This window comes from Parasteatoda tepidariorum, chromosome 9 (genome assembly GCF_982258835.1).
Source record: "Parasteatoda tepidariorum strain Cologne lab strain chromosome 9, Ptep-v5.0, whole genome shotgun sequence".
NCBI lineage: Eukaryota > Metazoa > Arthropoda > Arachnida > Araneae > Theridiidae > Parasteatoda > Parasteatoda tepidariorum.
In genome coordinates, this window is record NC_141763.1 from 18,890,137 (window position 1) to 18,915,947 (window position 25,811).

At 31.9% G+C, this 25,811-nt stretch overlaps 1 protein-coding gene across 4 annotated transcripts in view; it reads left to right on the plus strand.

Moving 5' to 3' along the window:
- Positions 1 to 23,441, plus strand: part of LOC107439218 (uncharacterized) — a 102,806-nt gene extending 79,365 nt beyond the window's left edge. For all 4 annotated transcript variants that reach the window (XM_016051751.4, XM_043046291.3, XM_016051744.4 and 1 more), the window contains 5 exons: positions 9,005 to 10,532; positions 14,000 to 15,357; positions 17,506 to 17,797; positions 20,591 to 20,908; positions 23,051 to 23,441. In XM_016051751.4, coding sequence (XP_015907237.1) covers positions 9,073 to 10,532; positions 14,000 to 15,357; positions 17,506 to 17,797; positions 20,591 to 20,908; positions 23,051 to 23,093 — 3,471 coding nt within the window. In that variant the 5' untranslated portion in view covers positions 9,005 to 9,072 and the 3' untranslated portion in view covers positions 23,094 to 23,441. The remainder of the gene's footprint in view (positions 1 to 9,004; positions 10,533 to 13,999; positions 15,358 to 17,505; positions 17,798 to 20,590; positions 20,909 to 23,050) is intronic.
- Positions 23,442 to 25,811: the final 2,370 nt, after the last annotated feature.

Sequence of the window (25,811 nt, forward strand, 5' to 3'; positions counted from 1 at the left end):
GACCTAATAACTGAATTAAATGAGAAAGAAAAAATAAAAATTCAACCGAATCATCAAAAGAAATTCATAATTCTTTTTCGATACCCTAAACTAATCGATTCTGTTACTAACAACATAATTCTGTTGTTGTCACTTGTCCTCGAAATAGTTTATTTAAATTAGATCAAGCCCATGCGTCCAAAAAAAAAAAAAAAAGGCTCTCAAAAAACCTCGTCTAAGATGACCTAGCAATTGAATTAAATGATTAAGAAAAAATAAAAATACAACCAAAATCTTCATAAGAAATTCATAATTCTTTTTCGATGCCCTGAACTATTCCGATTCTTTAACCAACAACATATTTTCTGTTGTTGTCGCGTATAATCGAATATATAATACTTTATTTAAATTAGTTATTTAAATAAACTATTATCTATAAATAGTTTATTTAAATTAGATCAATCCCATACGTACTAAAAGAGGAAGAAGGTTCTGAAAAAAACCTCGTCTAAGATGATGTATTTAAATTCTAATTAAGATTTAATTAAATTAAGATTTTTTAAGAAATTAAATTAAGACTTTTTAATTAAATTCTTAAGAAAAATAAAAAAATTTAACTAAATTTTCAAAATAAATAAATAGTTCATAAATCATTTTTTTTTCGATACCCCGGACTAATTCGATTATTTTACAAACAACATAATTCTGTTGTTGTATTTAATTCTCGAAATGATTTATTTTTATTAGATCAAGTTTAGAAAAGTGAAAGAAGATTCCGTCTAAGGTGACCTAATTGTTTAATTACGTGATTAAGAAAAATTTAAATAATTCATAGGTCTTCTTTCGATGTCCCGGACTAATTCGATCATTTTACAAAGAATATAATTCTTCGTCGCTCTAATGATAATTAAATTAAAAACAAGGATGTTTTATCTTTAATATAAAATATCATAATGAAAACTTCTTATTATTGTTTTGATTTAATTTACCAAGTCATGCCCTATATACCAGAGATCAGTATGAAAATGCCCAACCAACACGCGCTGGCAGCACTTCAGGTCAACCCAGATAACACTAAAGTCACAAAGTACTCGCAATATCGATAATTCGGACTGCCAATCTGATGTAAGAATCCTTTCTGCCGTCGATATTTTGTAACGAACAGGTAGGCGCGACCCGAACGGCATTCAGTTTTGTGCTCAAATCTGCGGACGGAATCATTTTTTATTGACGGATCATCTCTCAATGCCGAACGAATGAAACAAATGAAGGTCAAAGCGCGAGATGGAGGACGAAACAAACAATATGACGCGTAACTTCAATGGAATTGAAAATGGCGGTTGTCATAGATCTCCAACAATCAGACACATCTGGAATGGCTGATGAGTTTATATTCTATGCGTGGCAACATAATGAAGACATGAAACAAAGAAATCATATCTCCAAATGAAAAGGATTCTGTTATCTCATTTTTGGGTTACACATTCCTGCCGGCTTTGAACTCTATAATGATGTAAGAGTAGCCTTTATTTTTAATTTCTTATTTAATGTATACGGCTAAAGGATTGCGCGATGGAGTTAACATTATATTAATTAGGTTTAATTATTTGTTTAGCATTAAACGAATGCACTCTCGATTCTCAGAAAATAGTTTTTTTCTTTTTTTTCAACTCGACCTATGTTAAAAACACATTTATTGAATCAGATTACTGCTTTGCGGTTAATCGAATTTGAATTATTGATAATTAATTGATATATCAGCTCTTAAGTATGCTTGTGTAATTTTCGATATGCCAAGGTTTAGGAAGTAGCCTAACTTTAACTGATATAGCTTGTAAGAATAACTGTCCACTAGCACTAAGGGAACCAAATTACACCATAGAACCTCAATACTGTAAGAAAAATCCATAAGAAGGTTAAACTATTAATTTCGTAGTAAAATTTCGTTGAAAGACTAAGAATCTGCCAAAATAAATAAAAGAGCAATTATCTTTTTATACAAATTTAGCCTTGTTTAAACGTTAATTTAAATTTATGTAATTTAACTCAAACCTTATTTATTTTGAATAGTGAACAAAAATGTGAAAAGTTAACTCGAAGGAGACTCTTTTCTTCTCTAATTAAAGAAAATTACAACTCTTCATTTTAAGACAAAAAAAAAATTTAAATTTTTGTTTAAAAATAGAAATTTTTTATTTGTTGTAAAAACTCCTATATTTTTAGTTTATATCACACAAATAAGGCAACGGAATGAATCTGTGGTAGGCTAATCAAAAAAAAAAACTCCAGCTCTTTGCAAACAGTTTGCTTTGCGCCAGGCTAATAGGAAGTGTACGTCTTCAATTGTTTTCTAATCTGTTTGATATTTATCTGGCTTACTACAACTAACCGATAACTTTTCAGGCTAATAAGGAAACGCGCGAAGAAGTACTCAAACTGACTTTGTTCAGTCTTATTATTCCAATAAACATTTAATAAAGCTATTTACAATAAGCTTCTACTACTATGGGATTACAATAAATCAGACTAATCAAATAATGAATAATTTTTCCAATTATCCTCACAACGTATGTGGGTTCAATGCAATAAGCTTAAAAAGTATGCGGTAGATTTTTCCAATTACCTTTGTCAATTGCAAAGTGACAACGGCAATTTGCGAAGAATTGGGATATTCAATTAATCAACGACGAATCTAAAAATTGGTGAAATCTCGTTATTAAGAACCAGATAATTCGAATCGATATCACTCCTTGAAAATTACAGATGGTTTACGTGTTTTGTTATTAAAGTTCTTTATTACTTTTGCATAAATTATTTTTTTTTAACTCGTTTGATGCAGCGGATAATTCGGATCGATATCACTTCTTAAAATTACAGATGGTTTTTGTGTTTTGTTATTCAAGTTCTATATTACTTTGTATAAATAAATTTTTTTTTAACTCGTTTGACGCAAACGATAATTCGAATCGATATAACTTCAAAAAAATTACAGATGGTTTATGTGTTTTGTTATTTATTACTTTTCTGTTATTTATTATTTTTCTGTTATATTTCATTTTCGTTATTTATTATTTTTCTGTTATATTTCATTTTTGTTATTTATTATTTTATTAAAGTTTTTTATTACTTTTGCATATATTAATTTTTTTAACTCGTTAGATGCAGCGAATAATTCGAATCGATATCACTTCTTAAAATTACAGATGGTTTTTGTGTTTTGTTATTTAAGTTCTTTATTAATTTAGTATAAATTAATTTTTTTAAATCGTTTAATGCAAACGATAATTCGAATCGATATAACTCCTCAGATAAACTGCGCAAGTTCTATATTACTTTTTATATAAATTATTTTTTTAACTCGTTTGATGCAGCAGTATCACGTTTTTATTTTTGTTTTCTTATGTAGTTTAAGAAAGAAGTCAAAATTTAGCAAACTAGTCACGCCCTCCGTGTCCTTTTAAAAGCTATTTCAAACTTATAAATTATGAACTGACAGTTAACTCTTCTTATGAAATCACAACCACATTAAAAACATTGAATGACACAAATTACATAGTAACTTATCGCTCTTTCTTATTATCTCTTTTTCTCTGACATAAAGACTGAAATATGAATTACATTTATTGCAATATTTCAGGTCATTTATTTGAGGAAAATTAATAGGAGATTGATTAATTTTGATTAATGATTAGAATCTTTCATCTAATTATCTAACCGCAAATAAATTAGAATATCTAATTATAATAAACCTGTATTTCTTTTAATTTCACTGACAGAACAAGACTAGGTCAACTTTATTGATTTATTTTGTGCGAATCTACATTATTTATGTTTCAAAATTTTTAAAATTACTATTTCGAATTAGACAATTTTTAAATTACTCCTAAGAATACTTTATTAATCAAAGCCTAATAATGTTTTATTAACCTAATCTAAGAATATTTTATTCCTAAGAATGTTTTATTTCTTATGTTTTGTTTGAGTTTTTAATTAAAGCAATCTTTTTAGTAACTTTGCAGTTAATCTTTAATGTGAATTTTTTTTTAAAAAAAATAATGGAATTCTAAAAAAGTAATCTTAGTTTAAAACGAAAATATTTACACTATCCATTCCTTAAAATGCACCGATGATTAGAATTAAGAATTACCGTAATAGTTAGAATTTCTCACAACTCAAGTATGCTTCGTAATCAGCATAAAGATGTCTTAGCTTATTATAAGTTGAATAAAAAAACAAAAATCACGATTGGTTGCAATAAAAGCTTCTCTTACGGCATTGCAAAAGCCTCTGTAGACACAATTGGAATTTCGTGGGCAAAAAAAAGGCCTCATCATTAGCGAAATGATATTCTAAAAACAATTATCGCCAAACCTCCTGTAAATTCTCTCTAAAGAGAAGTTTTTGTCCTCTCTTAATGAAGATCATTGTCTATTTTCAGGCAAAGATGAAAGACTTTTACAAAAGAATGATTGGCACAGTTTCCAAATGGAAAGATAGATTCTTTATAACTCATATTTCTTCATCTTATTCTAAATGAGTTTTTTAAACTTTTCATTCAGGGATGAATTTCTTTTGCGTTTAAAGATAGTTGTGTGTGTAGGTTTTTTTCCATTCTTTCTTTTCACACCCAATAATCAATTGAACTGACCTTCTTCCTATTTTAGTTACAAGAAAATGTCTTTAAGATATCATGCATCAACATTAAGATAAATATCTGGGAATTTTTTTTCCTCGTGAGGAAAAAAATTATTAGCTTAATGTAGTTAATATGTGCAACAACGTATAATTTTTCTGTGTTGGTGATTACTTTAGGCTTACCAAGCATGAGCCAATGCATTTTTTGTTCCTTTTTTTTCAAATTGGAAAATAAAACCCTAAAATACTTATATTTAATAACGGAACTAAGATAGATAAATACCAAAAATTTCATTAAATACCAAGTTTCAAGGAAAATAAAATCTATTTTTCATATGCCTAACAAAATCAAAGATATGTATGCTTTCTTTACCTTGGACCACTCTCTGTATTGTACATTAGACCAGTCCAAGATATGTGCAGCAGACACAGTTAGCACAAATATATGCCCCCTTAAACTTTTCACGTACGCACAATACGTAAAAAGTTTAAGGTTCTGAAAAAAGTTAAAAAATTTTGAAATATCTTTCGGTATTGCGAATTAACTTGATATATATTTTTGATTAACTGTTTATTTTTGATTGATTATTCATGATTAACCTGATATATATTTTTGAAGTCTACAAAAAAAATTAGGTTTTAATTGCACCAATAAGTCTAAAAGATTTCAAAATGAATGTTATCCAAGGAATTATATTCTATCGTTCAAGACACATTTTAACGATTATCTCTTTAACTATTTCATGGGAAAGACTTTTTCCCTGGACCTATATAATAGACCAATTACAATTACTACGATTTCCTTTATTCCCCAAATCGAGACATTTTACGGATTTACTTTGAAAGATTTTCCCTAACTTTTATTGTGGAGCACAACAATTTTGTGCCACTTTGATGATTCTTCTCTCTCTCTATTAATTATTAAATAAATATTGTGCCGTCTTTCAGTGCCTAAGACCTATTTTTATCCTTCCAATTAAATTCATTAATGCTTAATTAATTTATTCGTTCTTATTTGATAAAAGTTTTCCAAGAATTGCGATCTAAAGCATACAATAATTTTAAATATAATTAACAATTTATCATGCATTATCTACTATTTTATTAATTTTTTATTTCTTAACACAGTTTTAAGGAATTTAAAATGTCTTCTTAAGAAATGTCTTATCAAGGAATTTAAATTTCTTATTAAACTTTTCAAAATCACTTCACTACGATTCATATAAATCTTAAAACAGAATTAAATAACATAATTTCAGACGATAGAAAAAATAGTTTCAGACGATAAAAAAATTCTACTAAAGAAGAAACTAAACGAATAGAAAAAAAATGTCACTAAAAGTTGAAATTATTTATATTTAAGACGCGTTTCTGAAATAAAGTTAAAACGTGATCAAAAGTTTAACTTTGGCGACCATTTTTCTATTCTCGGCAAAAAAAAAACCAGATCACCTGTGAGGCCCTAAGCGGGTAACACATAAAAAAAGGGCTCTGGGGCACATATTTGTAGAAAACTCTGGACTAAATAAAATTACTCTTGAAAAAGAAACCAGTCTTCAAAAATGCCCTTCAAAATGTACTACTCTGTATTTGGCAGAAATGGATACATTTTGTTACGTTAGGATGCTTCAAGTTTGGAGTGGTATGATTTTCAATATTTTTTTTTAAAATTATCTTTTAAGAATGTTCAAAAATGCACTAAAACTAATAAAATTACGAAATTAATTATTAGTTATAATATTAGTTCTCATTTAAAAAAAAACTTTAAAATCATGAATGGTAAAACTTTTACTGTATATTCGCTCTTAAGTAGGACGTAACCTCTGTTGGATTAAATCATCTCTGTTTTACCATCCCTACCATTTATCCTAATGATGAAGGTCACAAAGATAAAGGAATAAAAAATTTCATCATTTTTGACATTGAATAATGTTTTAATTAAATTTTTTAAAAGTAATGTTCACTCATTATATATGTTCATTTTAAGTATCAAGGGATCAAATCAAACTTTTTGTAGAAAGTCTTTTTTTTTTTTTTTTTTGTGTGAAATTGCGGAAAATCTTCTCATTAATTTTTGAATTTGGGAAAAAGGCTCTTATTTTTGAAATTTTGTGAAAAATCATAATTGTTTTAATTAAATTTTCTAAAAGTAATGTTCACTCATTATATATGTTTTTTTTTAAGTATCAAGGGATCAAATCAAACTTTTCGTAAAAAGTCTTTTTTTTTTTGTGTAAAATTGCGAAAAATCTTCTCATTATTTTTTGAATTTGGGAAAATAGGCTCTTGTTTTTGACATTTAGTGAAAAATCACAATTGCCCAGTCTATTGGGGAAAGGTCTTGTTTTTTTGAAAAATCTAGCCATTGTGTAAATCTAAATTTAACATGCAATCGAGTTTTTTCTGTCTAGGTCCTGTTTTTGTGAATATTTGAAAAAAAGCTCCTAGTTTTTTTTTAATGCAAAAACAATGTTTTTCTTTTAAAACTATAAAATAATATTTTCATCAACTTCATTTTTCAAAAAGAAAATTTTGAGAAGGGTTCACTTTTAAAATGAAAAAGATTGTGAAGGGTCCGTTTTTTAAGGTAAAATAATTTGTGTAAGTTTGTTTTTACGATAAAATATTATGTGAAATGCTCATTTTTAAGATAAAATATTTTGAAAAATTTCCATTGCTTAAGATAAAATATTTTATAAAAGTTCGCATTTACTATAGAATATATTGTTAAGAGTTCGTTTATAAGATAAAAATCCATTTTCCATTTTTATCTTAAAAAATAACTTGTGAATGGTTCATTTTTATGGCAAAATAATGTGTGAAGGATAAAATAATTTCCGAAGGGTCTGTTAAAGGTTCCAAATTTCTCCTTAATATTCACTTATAGAAGAAATTAAAAGCTGCTTAAAAATCCTTACTAATAAAATATACTTAATGCCTTATATCGTGATCTCTGTTCAAATGTAATATTAGACTAATTTTCAAATTCAAAACAAATTTAATGTTTTAATGCGTTTTCTAGATAAAGATCACATTTGAAATATGCTTTAAAACTAATAAGAGTGAGTGAGGAACATAAATGTTTGGCGCAAGAGTCATGATTTGGTTACACCAAACCTAAAACTTATTAAAATCAAAATAATTAGTAATAAATAGAAGCAACTTAGATGGATAAGAAAAAGATACTTATATTTATTAACATTATTATTGTTTATGATTAATACGCAATAGTCATCACAATATACTTAATGTTTATATTTGATACACATGGCCATGAGCATTACAATCCATATATTCTTTAACATTAATATAGACTCAATGATTTTATGCAATTAATTTAATGTTTAAAACTAATGTATATTAATCGCAATTTAATTATTCTCTGCAATTGATAATAAATAATATTGTTAATGTTCGCTTATAAATTCTTGGTAGTTGCAATTTAAATGTATTCATTCATAGAGAAGGTTTTTGTTATAATCAATCACTGTGTGATCACAATTCAAAAAGAATCTAAAATCAATATTCAATCACCGTACTTAATAAGTACATTTTTATGAGTGATCGTAATTTTTTGAAACAAATAATTACTCATAAAAAAACTTAAATATGCTGATGTAGTATATGCTGATTGTCAATCAAATTGTAAGTTAGGTAAAACTAATTTGAACTTTTAAGGTTTGGATAAAAAAATAAAAATTATATCGTACGCAAATAACATTTTTTTTGTACCACGAGGAAACATTTGCCTGTTGTTTAAGAAATTTGGAAACTTTTTTTAATGGAAATTGCTATTCAATATTAGGTTATGGATTCACGAATTTTTAATTAAGAACTAATAAATGAAACAATTCGTAAACGCTTAACTGGCAGAACTTCAAATAAATTTTTTGTCAAAACGTTCGATTATGCTGAAAGAGTGTTTTACTTACTCATGAGAAAACTTTGACGCTTTTTGAAATCATACCAAAATAACTAATAAGAGTTTATAATTATTAAAGCATCTCTGGTTGTGGTCAGTAAGCAGGTGAGTGACCATTTTGGTCAGCTTGCGACGGGACCGAGAATGCACGGTATATGTCCTTCGCCTGCAGGCCGTTTTGCTACCAAAGAAGGGGAGCCATTCCCTTGGCAGAGGATCAAAATTGTGATGGTATGTCTTCCGATCATCCTCAGGGACTTTTTCCCAAACCGTCGCCAATAACCCGTTAAACAGCTTTAATGTGACGTAAATAAAGTACTGCTGTTAATACTATCTTAGTTTCCTCAGTCAAGAAATAAATAATATAATAAAATAAAAATTATTCAACCTGTACTACACTTTTGAGTGAATGTTTGTTACTGTTGAGTATTATTAAAACATTTTCCTTGATAAAGCTTTTTCTTTCAGAGGAATGGCCCGAATTCGGAAGACCCTTCGAGGAATCATCGACTAAGACTCTAGGCACCGATGACCAGATGGGAAACGGTACTTCCCAATCCATCATCTTAGGATCACCAAGATTCCAGTCATCCGTTTATTCCACTCGCAATGGGTATTACGATAACAGAGGAGTGCCTAAGTATGTCCACCCCCAAAACAGGGTGCTTCCGCAACCGATCGCTGGCCAGCGATTGCGCAGCACGGACAACGGAAGCATCCTTCAAACAGCCGGCACCATTCGAGGCCAGAGACGAGGCAGCACCAGCAACGATGACAGGACTGATCCAGAAATGATGGGAATCCTCAGGAAACGGTCGGAACTGATCGAGAAAGATGAAGATTGCTACCATCAATTCAATCTCAGAAATCACCGATTGTTCCACAGTGATCCGAATATCTCTCGGCGTCCAGTGCCCAATGGTTACGAGGAAGATCCTCCAGAAATGTATTCGAATCGGAGGAGCTGCACGGGCGGAGCCGCTGTCAGGACCAGTAAAATGAAGTACAAGAAAAAAGCAAGGGCTCCGGATCCTCCGCCATCTGGCAACAGTTTACCAAGGCAACTGGAAAGAAAATCGCCAAATATCCAGAAGGATGGTAATGGAAGGAATATGGCGTGCAAGTGTATAGGTAAATCTAAAGCACCGCAGCCTCCAGCCATTGTTGTGCACCCTCCTCCACCTCCTCCTCTACCTAGTATGGTGACAACAAGAACCATGGTCAACGTTTCCCACCATTCCAAGTCCCAAAGTGAACTGTTATCTAGGTCACCCTATGTGACGAGAGCTGTGGCAAGCAGAGACAGTAAAATGGGTTACGAAAAGAATGTGCATCCTTTAGAGAAATGGAGAAACTGTCGTAGCTCTGGTGATGTGAGAATCGACGAACAAGACGAGTCCTCCCCAAGCAGGACGACCGTATTCGACAGTAGAAAAATACCCGAAAGCCAAACTAAGGTACCATCTTATTTACCTCATCGGCCAGATCCTTTCCAGAAAGAAATCCAGGCGGTTACCCAAAAAATCGCGCAAAGCCGCCAAACTGAGACTGAGTCGCCAGTGACCACCGCGAGGAACGAGAATCTTCCCCAGTCGTCTACGGACATTACGCCAAATTCTAAGTCACGGGAAACTACCTCGCCACCGAAATTCTATTTCGCCGATGTGGAAATTTTCAAGATGGGCAGCAAAAAGACCGACTTAAATCCATCCGAAGACGTGAAACAATCTGATAAACGTTCTAGTGTGGAAGAAACTTCTAAATTTCCCGCTCTTCGTATCGAAGACCGTCAATTGCCCAGTTCTAAACATGACTCAACAAATGTTGATGAAATAGTGCCTTCTTTGCAAAGATTTTCTCCCGCACGAAAACGGTTTAAATCCCCAAGCCGAAGTTCTACACCAAGTTATCAACAGAATGGACAAGAAAAAGACTGGGACAGCTTATTACAAAATATGCAGTCTAAAAATAGCATTGAATCTGAAATCGATTTAAGGTATGAGAAATTGATTTTTTTTATCACTAATATGCTTTTTTATAGCAGATAGATATTCATACATAAAAGTATTGTTCCTTACCCAAATTAACTTTGGAAAACAAATGAAGAAAATTGCAATGAACTAATTTACATTACTTTTTTAAACCCATTACCTAATAAAATTTTTTTTTAAAAAAATCGATTGTTTAGAGCTTTAAATCTTCATTATTTAAGAATTTTTATTTTAAGTAAACCAAGTTCTTACAGGCCACGGAGTGTTCGGGATCTATCAACAATGATTCTTCAAGACTACTAATATGCATACAGATACTGTGGGGCCCCACAAACAATCGAATCCCCCAAATTCCGAACGCTCCGTAGAATTATTGGGTTGAGTAAAAAGTCTTTGCGTTTTTATTTTTATTTTTTATAGTCATATATTTATATAAAGGTTGGTCAATGATATTATGTCCCGTTTTGTTCGATGATCTTTTGCCATCGTTCGGTATGTTTCATAATTCCTCGTTTGAAGCTGGACCTGTCTTTATTTGTGAAAAATTGCTCAAGGTTCTGATTTATAGCCTCATCTTAATTTAACGTTATTCTCCGCAAGAAATTTTGAAGAGAGCTACCACCATACCCTGCAAAGTCAGGAGAGTATGGTGGGTGGAAAAACACAACCTATCTCAGCTCTAATAGCTTTTGTCAAGTCGCCAACTTTATGTGTGGTTTCCCGTTGTCATGATGAAACACTACTCCTTAACAACATATGAGTTCAGGACATTTTAATGACTTCTTTACAGAAATGAAGTAAAATTCTAAAATATAGCGAAAATGAACACTTTGATCTTCCATATTCTACGATCTGTCAAATCTCCAAAACTCAACGAAATGTCTCGATTTGTTCTTTACAAGGAAATTTAAACAGATATCAATGAAGTAAAAACTAAGAGCATTGTCACTATAAACTTGACACAATTTTTCACAAGCTTTAACGTGCGTTTTTCCATTTACTGATATAAAATTGTAAAATATGGCGAAAATAAATACTTTGATCTTTCATATTCAACCTGCTGTTAAATCTCCAAAACTCAACGAAATATCTCGATTTGTTCATTACAATGAAGTTTAAACATATCTCAATGACGTAAAAACTACTGTTGCAAATGCTCCAAGTATTTCAGAAACTGCGCTACTGCCATCTGTTGCCAAAAAAAACACCCAAAGACTTTTAACTCAACCCAATTATTCCACCAGTCCAAAAATGAAAAAGGAAAGCTTAAGGAGTTATACTTCAAAAATAAACTGATATGGTCCGAAAACTGAAAGATAAGAAACGCATTTATTATAAACCTATATACATTTGTATATAATGTGTTTCTTAATATGACCCCTGTCCTGTCGGTACGGTTGCTGAACACCCTAAATTTAATATAAATAGAATATCTTGTGCATATGACAGGTAAAGGTAAGACGTTTAAAAAGTCGTCATTTAAGTTTAAAATCTTTTACCTGTCAAGTTATTTTGATGATTTGGGTACATAAATTATCAATTTTTTTATTGCAAAAATGTCTAGTACAAAATCTAATATACTTAGTAGTTAAAAATTGATATTTTGAATTACATGAATTCAAATTTTTACATTTGTAGCCACTGCATATTCGCTTGAGGCGGCTGCCACTCAGCGTGGCAGTGGTAAAGTTCGCTTCTAGTGGAGCATTATTTTCTAAAAATTAAAAAAATAATAATAATTTAATTATTTTCTAAAAAAATAAATCATCTATATAACGTTTCAAAGAACTAGACGCCATTTTGCAACAAAAAAATGCCGCGCACTTTGAACATAAATCTCTATTCTTTGAAACCTTCAGTAAAGTGCTGCCATCTATTGTTCTAAATTAACTTTTCCCCAGATATTAAGCAGAAATAAACTTCTCCCGATACATATTCGTGTATAACAATACAATGCACTAAAAAAAATTACCCCGTGTAATACTTGGAAAAAAAACGCACTTTTGCCAAAGCCATTTGTCGGCGAGGAGAAAGTTAAAGCTTCACAATTTCGTGATCAATGGAATGATGGTGGAAATACAATCAGCATTACACATCGATCGTCTACACTCCACAGACAAGGTGGCACCCATCAATGAGTTTAAAGCTGGCAACGCTGGATGGAACTTAGTCCTTCACATTGAAAGCTAAAAATCATAACATGTTAAGGCCAATTGACCCTAAACTTTCAGTTTGGACCACGTAAGTTATCGGTGACTGAGAATGCAAAATCTGACAGAAACTAAAACATTTACATTGTTTTAAGCAAATACTGAAAAATAATTTAAAATTTACTTAATTTTTATTTATTACAAATGAAATCTCTTTTTATTTTAATTTCTAAGTAGTGTGCTTAGCATTGTTATAACCACAATACAAGCGTTTTTAAGCAGTGCGCGTGGCCTGATAGTAATTACCTTAAAAATACACGTGAGACTCAACGTAGTAACAACTGTTTCATCACGCCTGATTGTAGTTGTAATAACATGCGATTAAGAGGCCACAAAATATGGGTATAAATAAATCAGTGATCCAACACATTCATTTTAAAATCTATGAAAAAAAACGAAGTCAGTAAATTTTAGGATGAAATCAATAAAAATACCCCAACAAGTCACGTCACTTTAAAGATCGCAAATTAATAACATAGCGAAAAAAAATTTTAATTCATTTTTGACTTCATAGTCACTGATGTTGACATTTGGTATCAATAAGAGCAAATGAGGGATTAAAATAATCAAAAGCCAATTTATTTTGGGATGAAAACTTAAATGCAATTTCTAGTAAAAGACGGAAAAATCCAAAAATTATTATGGTGGCAAATTCGAACACCTCAATTAAGAACAAGGAAACTGTTAAGCGCACTCGTTCATAGTAATCTACTTAATTCTTAAAGTATAGCGTGTAAAAATTCGCATTCCAAAGGTGCTGGAGATGCTATTGTAATGTTTTATTTTGGTTTCCCAGTTTAAAGTAATTCAAAGAGGAACTAATTTTTTTTAAGTTTCAGTTTGTCTTTTCCAGTTTGATAAAATCATAATTGAGATACATTACAGGTCTGAGATAATAATTGAGACACATTACAGGTCTGACATAATAATTGAGACACATTAAAGGTCTGACATAATAATTGAGACACATTATAGGTATGACATAATAATTGAGACACATTACAGGTCTGACATAATTTAGACACATTACGGGTCTGACATAATAATTGAGACACATTATAGTTCTGACATAATAATTGAGACACATTATAGGTCTGACATGATAATTGAGATACATAAGAGGTTTGACATAATAATTGAGATTTATTATAGATCTGACATCTTGGTGCGGTAAGAGTGGAGTCTTCGTTCTCTCAGTGTTACTTATGAACAATCTGTATAATTACACATTTTATGGTATTCAACGTGCTTTTCCTTTTTAGGTTACGCCCTGTACTTCCAAGAAAAACTTCCGAAGTGCCAAAGTTTTCTGCTTCAAAAGCTTGGCAAGCACTTGGCTCTGATGGCCAAGGTAGCAGCAATCATTCCACCAGTGACGACGGCAGAGACTGTCCATCACCATACAAGAAAAATGGCTTCATTCCCCAGAACCAACCATACGACAGAGGTCGTCGCCAATCGGACATCAACTTCAACAGGTACAAAAGCAACAACGATGGACTCAAACAGCGCAGTCTGAGTGACAGCCACTGGACACCGAGACAAGATCTTTTGGACGATTCCGACGTCAGTAGTGAAGACAGCGAAGAGGCCGTCGTACCTCGAATTCAACCCGACTTGAATGAGATATCAACCAGATTCTCTCTTCCAACCGTCATGTTTTCGAACATGAGGCCCATCGGATCAGAGTTAAAATCGAACTCAACGCCATCACCCGGTTATTTAAATGGTAGTTCGAGATATACTCAGTCGTCAACAAAGAAGAAGGGAACGAAACAAACGAGTTCGGAGTCGGCGCCAACATTCAAGAGGCTTTTAAGCAAGCGCAACAAGTACATGAGCGAGGAAGACATTGTAGTCTCGGACTCAAATTGGACGTTCGGGCAGTACGGTTTGCAGAAAAGAGGTAAACAGTACTGCTCGGACCTGATGCTGTCGGATAAAAAGAAGTACGAAATGATGATGAAGAATAACTTCAGCGACTTTTTGGGTGATATACTTATGAATAAAGCGGACCATATGCGTAAACAGTTGAAGTCATCAGACTCGGGGAATTCGAACTTTTCATTCTATTCTACAGAAGGGCAGATTATGTACGCACCTGAGAAGGGTGGGTTCGTCAAGGAGGACATCTGCTCTCCACCCACGAAAGGACGAGTGAGCGACATGCGTCGTAAATTCGATGGCAACTTCGAATCTAACAAACCAAACTTCAGCATACAACATGGTAAGAAAAAAGGTAACGTTAACGGGATCGAGATGGGCAGGAAGAGGGATTTGGAACTTGCCAAAATGCTAGAAGACGAAGTTAGGAAGAGAAGAAACAAAGAGAAAATAACAATCAGGCAACAGCTCCAGAGGATGAAGAGTCTCCATGTCGATGAAGATGACGAGGAAGATTTCGACGATGAGGCATATTTCACGGAGCCTAAATCCAGGGAGGATTCGCAATCTCCATTTTTTGCATCGGACTTGGCGACTCATGCTCAGCTCGGAATCAGGCCGTTTCGTTTTCAAACAGGCATGCACAATGGTGCAAATAGATTGAGTCATTGGCAGAGTTCGCCTGCACTTCTAGAAGATTCAGTTCAAACAAATGGAATGCGGCCTACAAATAAAGGTATAAAAGTTCTTCATTCGTAAACTTTAAACTAACCAAAATTTATAATCCTATTTATATTTATCTCCACGGTTTAACTATATGAATAAAGCAATAACCACTCACTGTCATTTATTTATAATTTTAAAAACTCAGAAAAACAAGAAAATTGGTGTTTTTGCAGTATTTAAGTATTGCGTCAAACTTGTCTTCGAAGGTTTTTGAATTGAATTAAAATTAGATTTTCGTTACATAGTTGCTCTAATTTATTCCCCTTTTCGATGATATTTATAGTTCGTTCACCAGGAGTTGACACTTAACTCCGCCTTCATCACGTGATATCCTGCGATACTATTTCGCTATTTTTGGGAGAAGGGCGTGAACAATCCTGAACGAGGTTACTATTTGGCGATCGTATGACAAAAATATTTTTTTCGCCATCTTTATGTGCATTTTTTAACATAAAATGTTTCATAAATTTTCTGAAATTTCTTTCTTTTGAGTGAATAGTTTGTCCTTTTTGAGACATTTTGCTGCAGTATATTTAATTAGCTAGAGTAACGAAAGGTATAATAGCAGATGATAAAGCGAAGTAAGTGACTGAAAAAGAATTCACTGCATGTGTTTGGCGCGCATTAAAGGTTGTCTCAATTTCAAGCGCGGAGACTTTTCATCTCTTACCCCCGCGACGAAATAAAATCTTCGTTCGAGGAGGTGGAACCAAGCGTCAACTCCTGGTGAGCGAACTATATAAATACAGTGACCACCACTAATAAAATCTGATTTCATTATGGCAAGGTTTTTTTTTCTAGCACTTTTTTAAAATCAAATCTGCAGAAACAGGATCATTACAGTATCAAACTTGAGCTAAAACTATCTTTTAATAAAATCATTATCGCCGTTTTGTTAAATCAAATTTCTCTTAGACATATGCTTTAAAATGAAAATCCGTTTTCTCTTGCCCAAATAAAAATAATAAGAGTTTTCTACTTTCTCAAGTTATGAAAGGCGTGTATAGCTAGTGGTCGGATTAGTGCACTACAAGAAGTGGTGACTACTGTAGTTGCTTCTTTATTTCGTAATTAGTAATATAGAATAAATTTGATTTAAAATGATTTTGACTACTCTCTCTCTCTCAAACACGTTTTATAAACATATATATTGAAAATCTACTATTCATTGTCCCGTATTTCGTTGAGTGGGCTAAATATAAATAAAAAATCTGCTTACAATGTCATTTCAAATTACCTCCACCAGGTAAAAGCTTCGTCGAAGATCGTAAAAGTTGGCAGGTAATTGTTAAATTTTTGGAAACAAAAAGAATGATTTTAGAATAAAAGAGCGGAATGTTTTTAATTGAACAAAGTGGGAGTCATGGTGGCTCAGGGGATAGAGCATTCGTCTTTCAATAAGGTCAACCGGGTTCGAATCTCGGCGATGGCTAGTCGATACGAAATCCACGTCCGGCTTGCACCGACCACAGTTCTGACGTGACAGATCCTCAGTGGCAGACGGATTATGGGTTAAAGTCCCCTTGCCGTCAGGCTAACCGTGGGAGATTCTCGTGGTCTTCCTGTCCATATAACGCAAATGCGGGTTAGTTCCATCAAAAAGTCCTCCACGAAGGCAAATTTCTCCCAATACTTGATCCAAGAGTTTCCTTGTCTTCTGGATTAGGTTCAAAATACCCTCTAATACAATGCCCTCGTGGGTTTCAGAGACGGAGAAGTTCATACACAGTTGGGAAACGTGGTGAGGTGACCGGGTTATAGAGCGTCTTTCAGGAGAACTCCTCCAGACACCAGTCTCACGTCGTGGCGGGTACCATGGTTACGAGAAAAAGTCACTTCGAATAGAGGTGTGGTGTGAATAGTTTTGTCTCGATCTTAGCATAGATCAGCGTGAGTAAACCAACCGACACCTTCATTCCTCCATTGCATCCCCATTAGGAAAATGCTCTCGCTTGTTACCATAGCAGACAGCACCAGACTTTTAGTCTGGAGTTCTCCTCAAAGCCGCACGATACCTCTAATCTGAATTATGGTGTTGGTCTGCATCCGTATTGCTTTCGGATTGTCATTAAGAATGAGTCCCAAAACATCACCCATTAGAGTAGCTCTAGTTCGATGTCAACAACCAAATGTCTTAATTTCATTTCGTTGTCTACAGGTCGTCTATCTATGTCTTCTGTCATGAGCTCTCCAGATCCAGAGGCGTGGACGCAGAGTCGTGCTGTGGATAGCTGGCTGTCCAAACAAAAGAGAAACTTAGACAGTCCACCGAGACCCAAAAAAATCAGCGACCACTCCCGCATATTGGCTGCTGTTGAACATGCCAACGATGGCGATGTCAGTTCGTCGCCAACTCCTGCGCCACCCAAGAAAGAAAGGAGGAAGACCAACATCTATAAACAGCTGATGGACATCGTAAGAAAAGAAGAAAGACATCTCAAAAATGCCCAGTAATTCATTTTTAAATCTATCTTTTTTTTATTATAGCATTTTAGAATTCCAGAATGTCATCATCATCATAGTTAGCCAGACAGGCCAATGTGAGCCAATGTCTTCCTCTGAAGATTTCTCCATAACGACTTTCGATTTATCTTTGATCTCCAGTAATGTGTAATTTTTTACACAGACTCTTAAAACATGTATAATGTTTGTTTTTTTTTAAAAAAAATTACAAACGATTGAGGATGATATCTTTCGAAAAAAAAAATTTCTAAGAAATATAAGGCAATAAAATTATACTATTAATAGTTTTTAGTGAATAATTTATAACAGAAGAACATTAATTTATTACTAATACTAGTTTTTTTTAAAAATTTTATTATTGTTAAAAAATAATTAAATTCATTTTAAATAATACTGAAAATTTCTTTTAACGTAAAAACAAAGATATTGATCATAATTCTGAAAACAATGATATAAAATATTAACTACTGCGGGATATAGTTCTCAAATTCTAAATGGCCTTGTATTAGACAGTTTTGAGAGATATTTTCGAATAGAGTAAATATTTCTGGGCTCGAAAAATCTTTAAATTTTTACATGTTAGTTTACCGTGAATAAAGGAGTTAGGAATAAAAAATTAAAAAATTTTTTTTGATGCCTTAACATCTTTTTCTATTGCATATTAAAGGAAGCAAAAAAATATACATCGTGCGAAATAAAAAAAGTGAACACTCTGAATAACTTTAAATATACGGCTTTGATAAAAATTGATAACTCAGACACTATTCGATTGATTTTGTATTTTGCCATTCAAAATGATAAAAAAACATTAAAAATAAATTAAAATAATATAAAATAAATAATTATTAAGAATTATAGTTTACATGGGAATTTCCTTTGAATAAATCATTCGGATATTTTTATAATTGGGTACTAACTTTTTTTGATCCATTTAAAAAGTTTTTGAGATATGATAATACACGTAAAAAGGTTTTTAAAGAAATAACAAAAAATGTAAAGTTAGCATTAAGGACTCCAACGTTTCGACAGCTTTCCTGCCTAAACTATTAGAACCATGTTTTCCATACTGCGGCTATCCCTAATATTTGCATAATTATTAAAAATTATATTTTGCATGAAATTTCCTTTGTGTATGAAGGTCCCGTATGAAGGTATTTCCTTTGTCCCGATTATGAAAATTTGTACCCAATTATGAAATTATCCAAATGATTTATTTCATTTGGATAATTTCATAATTGGGTACAAATTTTTTTCGATTCATTTAAAAAGTGAAATATAAAATAAATAATTATTAAGAATTATAGTTTACATGGGAATTTCCTTTGAATAAATCATTCGGATATTTTTATAATTGGGTACTAACTTTTTTTGATCCATTTAAAAAGTTTTTGAGATATGATAATACACGTAAAAAGGTTTTTAAAGAAATAACAAAAAATGTAAAGTTAGCATTAAGGACTCCAACGTTTCGACAGCTTTCCTGCCTAAACTATTAGAACCATGTTTTCCATACTGCGGCTATCCCTAATATTTGCATAATTATTAAAAATTATATTTTGCATGAAATTTCCTTTGTGTATGAAGGTCCCGTATGAAGGTATTTCCTTTGTCCCGATTATGAAAATTTGTACCCAATTATGAAATTATCCAAATGATTTATTTCATTTGGATAATTTCATAATTGGGTACAAATTTTTTTCGATTCATTTAAAAAGTTTTTGAGATATGATAAAGTTCGTAAAAAAATTTTTTAAAAAATAACAAAAAATGTAAAGTTAGCATTAAGGGCTCCATAGTTTCGACAGCTTTCCTGCCTAAACTATTGAGACCATGTTTTCCATATTGCGGCTATCCCTAATACTTGCTGTTGCTGTTAATTTACGTCGCACTAGAGCTGCACAATGAGCTATTGGCGACGGTCTGGGAAACATCCCGGAGGATGATCCGAAGACATACTATCACAATTTTGATCCTCTGCGGAGGGGATGGCACCCCCGCTTCGGTAGCCCGACGACCTGCGCGCGAAGTCGAGCACTTTACGGTAGCACAGTTTAACGAGGACCAATACCGCACACCCTCGGTCCCTACGCAGACTGATCCAAGTGGTCATCCACCCGCACACTGACCGCAGCCAGTGATGCTTGACTTCGGTGATCTGCTGGGAACCGTGTCTTAACGATCAGTCCACTGCGGGACCCCTAATACTTGCATAATTATTAAAAATTATATTTTGCATGAAATTTCCTTTGAATAAATCATTTGGATAATTTCATAATTGGGTAAAAATTTTTTTCGATTCATTTAAAAAGTTTTTGAGATATGATAAAGTACGTAAAAAGGTTTTAAAAAAAATTTAAAGTTAGCATTAAGGGCTCCAAAGTTTCGACAGCTTTCCTGCCTAAACTATTGGAACCATGTTTTCCATACTGCAGCTATCCCTAATATTTGCATAATTATTAAAAATTATATTTTGCATGAAATTTTCTTTGAATAAATCATTTGGATAATTTCATAATTGGGTACAAATTTTTTTCGATTCATTTAAAAAGTTTTTGAGATATGATAATGTACGGAAAAAGGTTTAAAAAAAAAATAGCAAAAAATTTAAAGTTAGCATTAAGGGGTCTAAAGTTTCGACCGCTTTCCTGCCTAAACTATTGGGACCATATTTTTCATACTGCGGCCACCCCTAATATTTTGAGGGTCAATAACCGTTTAAAAAATGATATGATTATTCTGAGAAAGCATGTATGCTATAATAAATTATTAATTTTTTGCAGAAAAAATGGTGGCGACCACAACAGTAGAGATTCTTCATATTCTCAGCGAGAAAGCAGTCCATCTACTTTGTCAGAGTCATCCTCTACTTCTTCCTATTCCTACTCAGATTCCTCCAGTGCTCGGAACCATGGCCTCAACGGTGTTCCAGCAAACAAAGAGTTCCACTCTTCGGGCTACAACCGATCCTCTTTGAACACTGAGAACGGAACTCCGTCCTTCCAAGTTGCATTCGTCCAGCCTTATACACCAAGCAAAAGTTACCGTCCTGTGCCATTTGATATTGTTCATTCTTCTGCGAGCAATTATCGAATGACAGGGTAAGACATATTTCCCGACATACAGGGTGTTCTGTATATCCCACCCTTACTATGTATTTCTTTCTTCTTTTTTTTTATTAACCGTCGTTGAACAGCCGGCCAAATTTTGGGCTTACGACTACTAATGTTCCGTAGCCAAGGCCGGATTAACCTATAGGCACACTAGGCACGTGCCTAGGGCCTACGAAAAACTTGGAAGAAAAAAATTTGTTGACAAAAATAATTTAGCTTTAAAAACAACAAGTGTATTATGCACAAAATTATGAAGATACGAATAAAAATATAATATTTTACGGTAATAAATTATTTTGCAGAATCTTATGATCTAATACGTGAACTGTTTACATAGTTATCGATCGAAGATCGAACTAATCAAAATGGTATTATCGATATCAACTGCAATATCGGTAGTATGTCGGTATTGCAGATAAAGTTCGATGAACAAATTTGTAAATTAAAATCCATATTAATAAAAATGTAAAAAAAAAATATGCAAGAAAATTTTAGTATATATTTTGAAAAGAGGGGAGGAGTGGGGGGAGGGCCCAAAAACGGCTATGCCTAGGGCCTACGAAAGGAATAATCCGGCTCTGTCCGTAGCCTTTGTACGAATCCAGAAGACAACGAAACTCCTGGATCAGTACCCCCACTCACGATTATGATTAGTCATGGGAACATGAAGTACTTTGACTCGACAGATTTAACGTGCATCAGTCACCATTTACTACACGAGGAGTCTTCGGCTGGCGGGCATCGAACCCATGACTTCTTGGACATGGGCTCAGTGCCCTACCTACCAGGCTATCCCAGCCTCTTAATATTTAATTCGTGAATCCTCATCAAAAATGAAAATAATGAAGTATATACTTTGGGGGTCGCAAATTATTTTTTAAGCGAGGAGAAAACAAAAACGATATTGAAATTTGACAAATTCATAGTACAGGAAGGAAGGTGTAATAAACGTCAAAACGAGTGAGTAGTAATACCTCATAGATGTCACACTAGAACTGCACAATAGGCTAGTGGCGACGATCTGAGAAACGTTCTTGAGGATGACTTGAAGACATGCCATCCCAATTTCGATCCTCTGCAGAAGGGATGGCTATTCCACTTTAGTATCCCCGACGACCTGTTCGAGAAGTCAAACACTTCATATACAACAGTCTAACAAGAACCGATACCGCGCACCTTCGGTCCCTGAGCAGGATGAATTTTTTCTCCGAATTTTATACTTTATTTACTTTTTAGAGTATATCAGAAAAATTGCCGATTTGGTAACAATGAGGGGGAAAATTGCAATGTTAGAATTTATTTCTGCCGATTCCGCAGTTAATTTTAACTTGGAAAAATGGCGGAGAAAATCGATAAATGAATTTCATTAACTCTCATTTTACCGAAAATGCAAAGGCATGTAGATGGCTGAAAAATTTGGGGTGAATTTTATTTTTAAAAAGTCCTCTGTACTAATTTGAATAAATATTAAGATGTATTTAAAAAAAGGTTTTAATATATTAAGATCGAATTAAAAGAATCTATTAAAAAAAGTCAGTGTATGGCTATGTTTTATTTTTAAAAAAAATAGATAGAAAAAAACGGGAAAAATAGGATATTTTATTTTATTGGGATTACATGAATAAATTTTGTCGAAAACTGAACTTATAAATCGATTAACTTAAAAACTAATTTTTAAACAGAGCAATGTCCATAAACCTGTGTCCAATAAACAATGTCCAATGCCTTTAAACATAAAATAGATTACGTGACTGAAAAAAGATAATATTCTACTGCAATTCCGTTTCGTTTACACTAAAATAACTGCAAAAAAAAACAACCAAAAAAACAGTGAACTTTGAAAAATTTAATGGCTGCAAAACTAATTCTGATTATTTTTTTTTTTTTTTAAAGTGGGACACGTTGCACATCTTCATATATCATATGGTTTTAAAAAATAATAAAGTGCACAATATCACATCTTTTAATCCTGCCCTTCTCGGCATTTGCCCTGACATTTTTTTTTTTTTTTTCTTTTCGGTTCAGGAATTTCTATATGCAGACTTTCAGCATTAAATGTATTGATCATCAACATTATGTGAAAAAATGATTAACTGATACCTAATTTTTATCTTTCTTTTTTATTTGTAGACTACCAGAAGAAGGGAAACATGTACAAGCTGAAGTATCTTAGTTTTCGTTAAGTGGTAATTCTTCTTTTTCTACAGATTATGGCATGGATAAATCTTTGCAATTCTTAAACATGCTTGTATTCTGCATTACGGGTTCTCATAGTGAGCGTTCTCCAAACATGAAACTGACATCCAATTTTAGCTGTATATACTTTTATTAAAAAGAAATTGCCAATTTTATGTATTTTAAATGTACAATTGTAATAATCAGTTTGAATGTTTTCCTTGATATAAGATAATCAGAGAGCTGTGTAATAAACCAAGTCTGTAAATAATTTATTGTATAGTAAAATGACTTGATTGTAAAATGACGAGTGTGACACAGAATAAAGAATTGAACCTCTTCAGAATTTTGATTATTGATACTGGAAAGGACTAAATTAGCTACCATTACATGCAGAATAGGTTAAATTTATTTTATAGTAGCAACATTTTTATAAAACGAGGGCATATGATTTATTAAACGAAGTATTACAATGAATTAAATCATAATTAACAATATAAAAATATGCCATTTTCTTTGGTAGGTTCATATGTAAAATATTTATTTTACTTATGACATATGAATTATTATGTACATATGATGGTAGGTTCATATTTAAAATATTTATTTTATATATCCTAATCACATATGTAAAATATTTATTTCGCATAATTTCGAATGAAAATTCTGTTAGTCTGTGAATAAATTCCTGCCATGTTTAAGACTTAAGCAATGTAATGTTTTTTGAGGTATTTTTGTAACTATCTTTTTTAGTACCAATTGGTGCTCTCTTTAGAAAGCAAACTAAACTTAATGATGTAACAGAGTCAAATATAGCACACCAATGTAAACACATAATGAATAAAGTATTGTTATTATTGTTTGTTAAACATTCTATTGCCTTCATCTCATCCATTTTCAATATAATAAAAAACAAGCAAGCAAGAAATTTTGGCTTAAAACTTCAGAGTAGAACAGCAGGGAAAATTTAATAAGTATCCATGAAGATTTTATTCTTTGCAACACAACATCAAATATTTTATTACAACTCTTAAGGTCTTTGTCAAAATGTCTTAAAGTCTTTGTTTGTATTTTTGAGTTTCTAATTTAAGAAGATTTTTTAAAAAACAATATATACTATATTATCATTTTTCTCAACTTCTTGTTTTATGGAGTTAAGATTTGGCAAGTGAAACATTCATATATAACACAATGAAGACAAAAAGAATAAAAGAAAAGAGAGATTAACGAAGAAAATTAAGAAAAATAATAAGTTTTATTCACTACACATAAACTGAAAGTACAGAGAACTCATAAAATAAGTTAAAAATATAGAGAAAAAATGGGGAAAATAGTAAGACTTTTAAAAGAGAAAAAATTATTAAAATAAAGTTTTTTTAGAATTTTAAAAATATAAAATTGGAAAACAAAATAAGGAAAAGGTCCTTTTCTTATTCTCTTAATTTGTTAAAATTTTAAATAATTTTTAAAAAATATTTTATTTTAATATTATATTTTTTTCATATTTTCTCTATATTTTTAACTTTATAAATTAAAATATTTAATTGGCATTCTATGAAATATTCATTTTACTTTCGTAGTTTACTTATCTTAAATAAACCTTTGTATCAAACAATGTAATAAAAAAAGAACACTTTTTTTTCTGTCTTTTTACTTCCTACAATAAACCTTTGAAGGAAATTATTATTATTTTTCTTTTTTTTTTTAATATTAAGTAGGAGTTCTCTAGGTTTGAATGAACTTTAATATTTATAAGCATTCAATTTTTTGCATAATATAAAAATTACCCTAATAATAAAAATTACCCTAATTGTAGTCAATATGTTTAAGTACTTCGGCAAGCAGCTCTTCAATGGTCAACCTGCTATAGGCTGACTATTTAAACTAGAGTTCCTTTTGAAAGAGTTATTACACATGTTGCATGAAAAAAGCTCTTTTGCAGGCTGAAAAATAAAATATTTTTTTATGTCACTTATTCAGATCAGATATAGCAAAAATAAGGTTGCTCACAAAATGCTTAGAATTAGAATAAACAATTTTATCATTATTTTCCAATTCTTCATTTAAGAATGTTTTCTTAAGCATGGAATGAGGAGTGTAAGTTCTAGGGATAATCAACCAACTTTTCAAATTCTCTTAATTTCTTATACCAGTATAAAAATTTAGTAAGTTAAGTTTGCTTCGTGATAAATTTCAAGAAAAGCGGAGTAGACTTGATAGCTATTTTCCTTCCTTTCCCCTGCTAATATTATTATTAACACTAAAATAGAATTTCAAATAACTGATTATTATTTTTTTTTTTGCAATGTTTATTATGCTAAAATACCAGAATATAAAAATTTCAAACTTGAATTTTTTGTTGCTTATGTGGATTTGTCCTCCGTGACAGAATCGCAGAGACATGGCGACATTATGGCAGAACGCTATAGAGTTCTTACAGAATTTTTTTTTTTTTAAGGAAAAAATTTTAGTTTTCTTTTCTACAGAAACTTACATGCAATATTTGAATTGTGCATTTAAACAACCACTTCTTGACGTGCTTAATTTACGCCGACAGCATTGTAAATGGATGTAATGTTTCGATTGTATTTTTGGTAGTTATTGGTTTTTAAATATCCCAATATATTTCGGCAATGGATTTCATTTTTTTTTTTTACTGTGATGATTATTTACAAAATGCAAGGACTGAAATAATTTATGCATTACTACCCTCTCC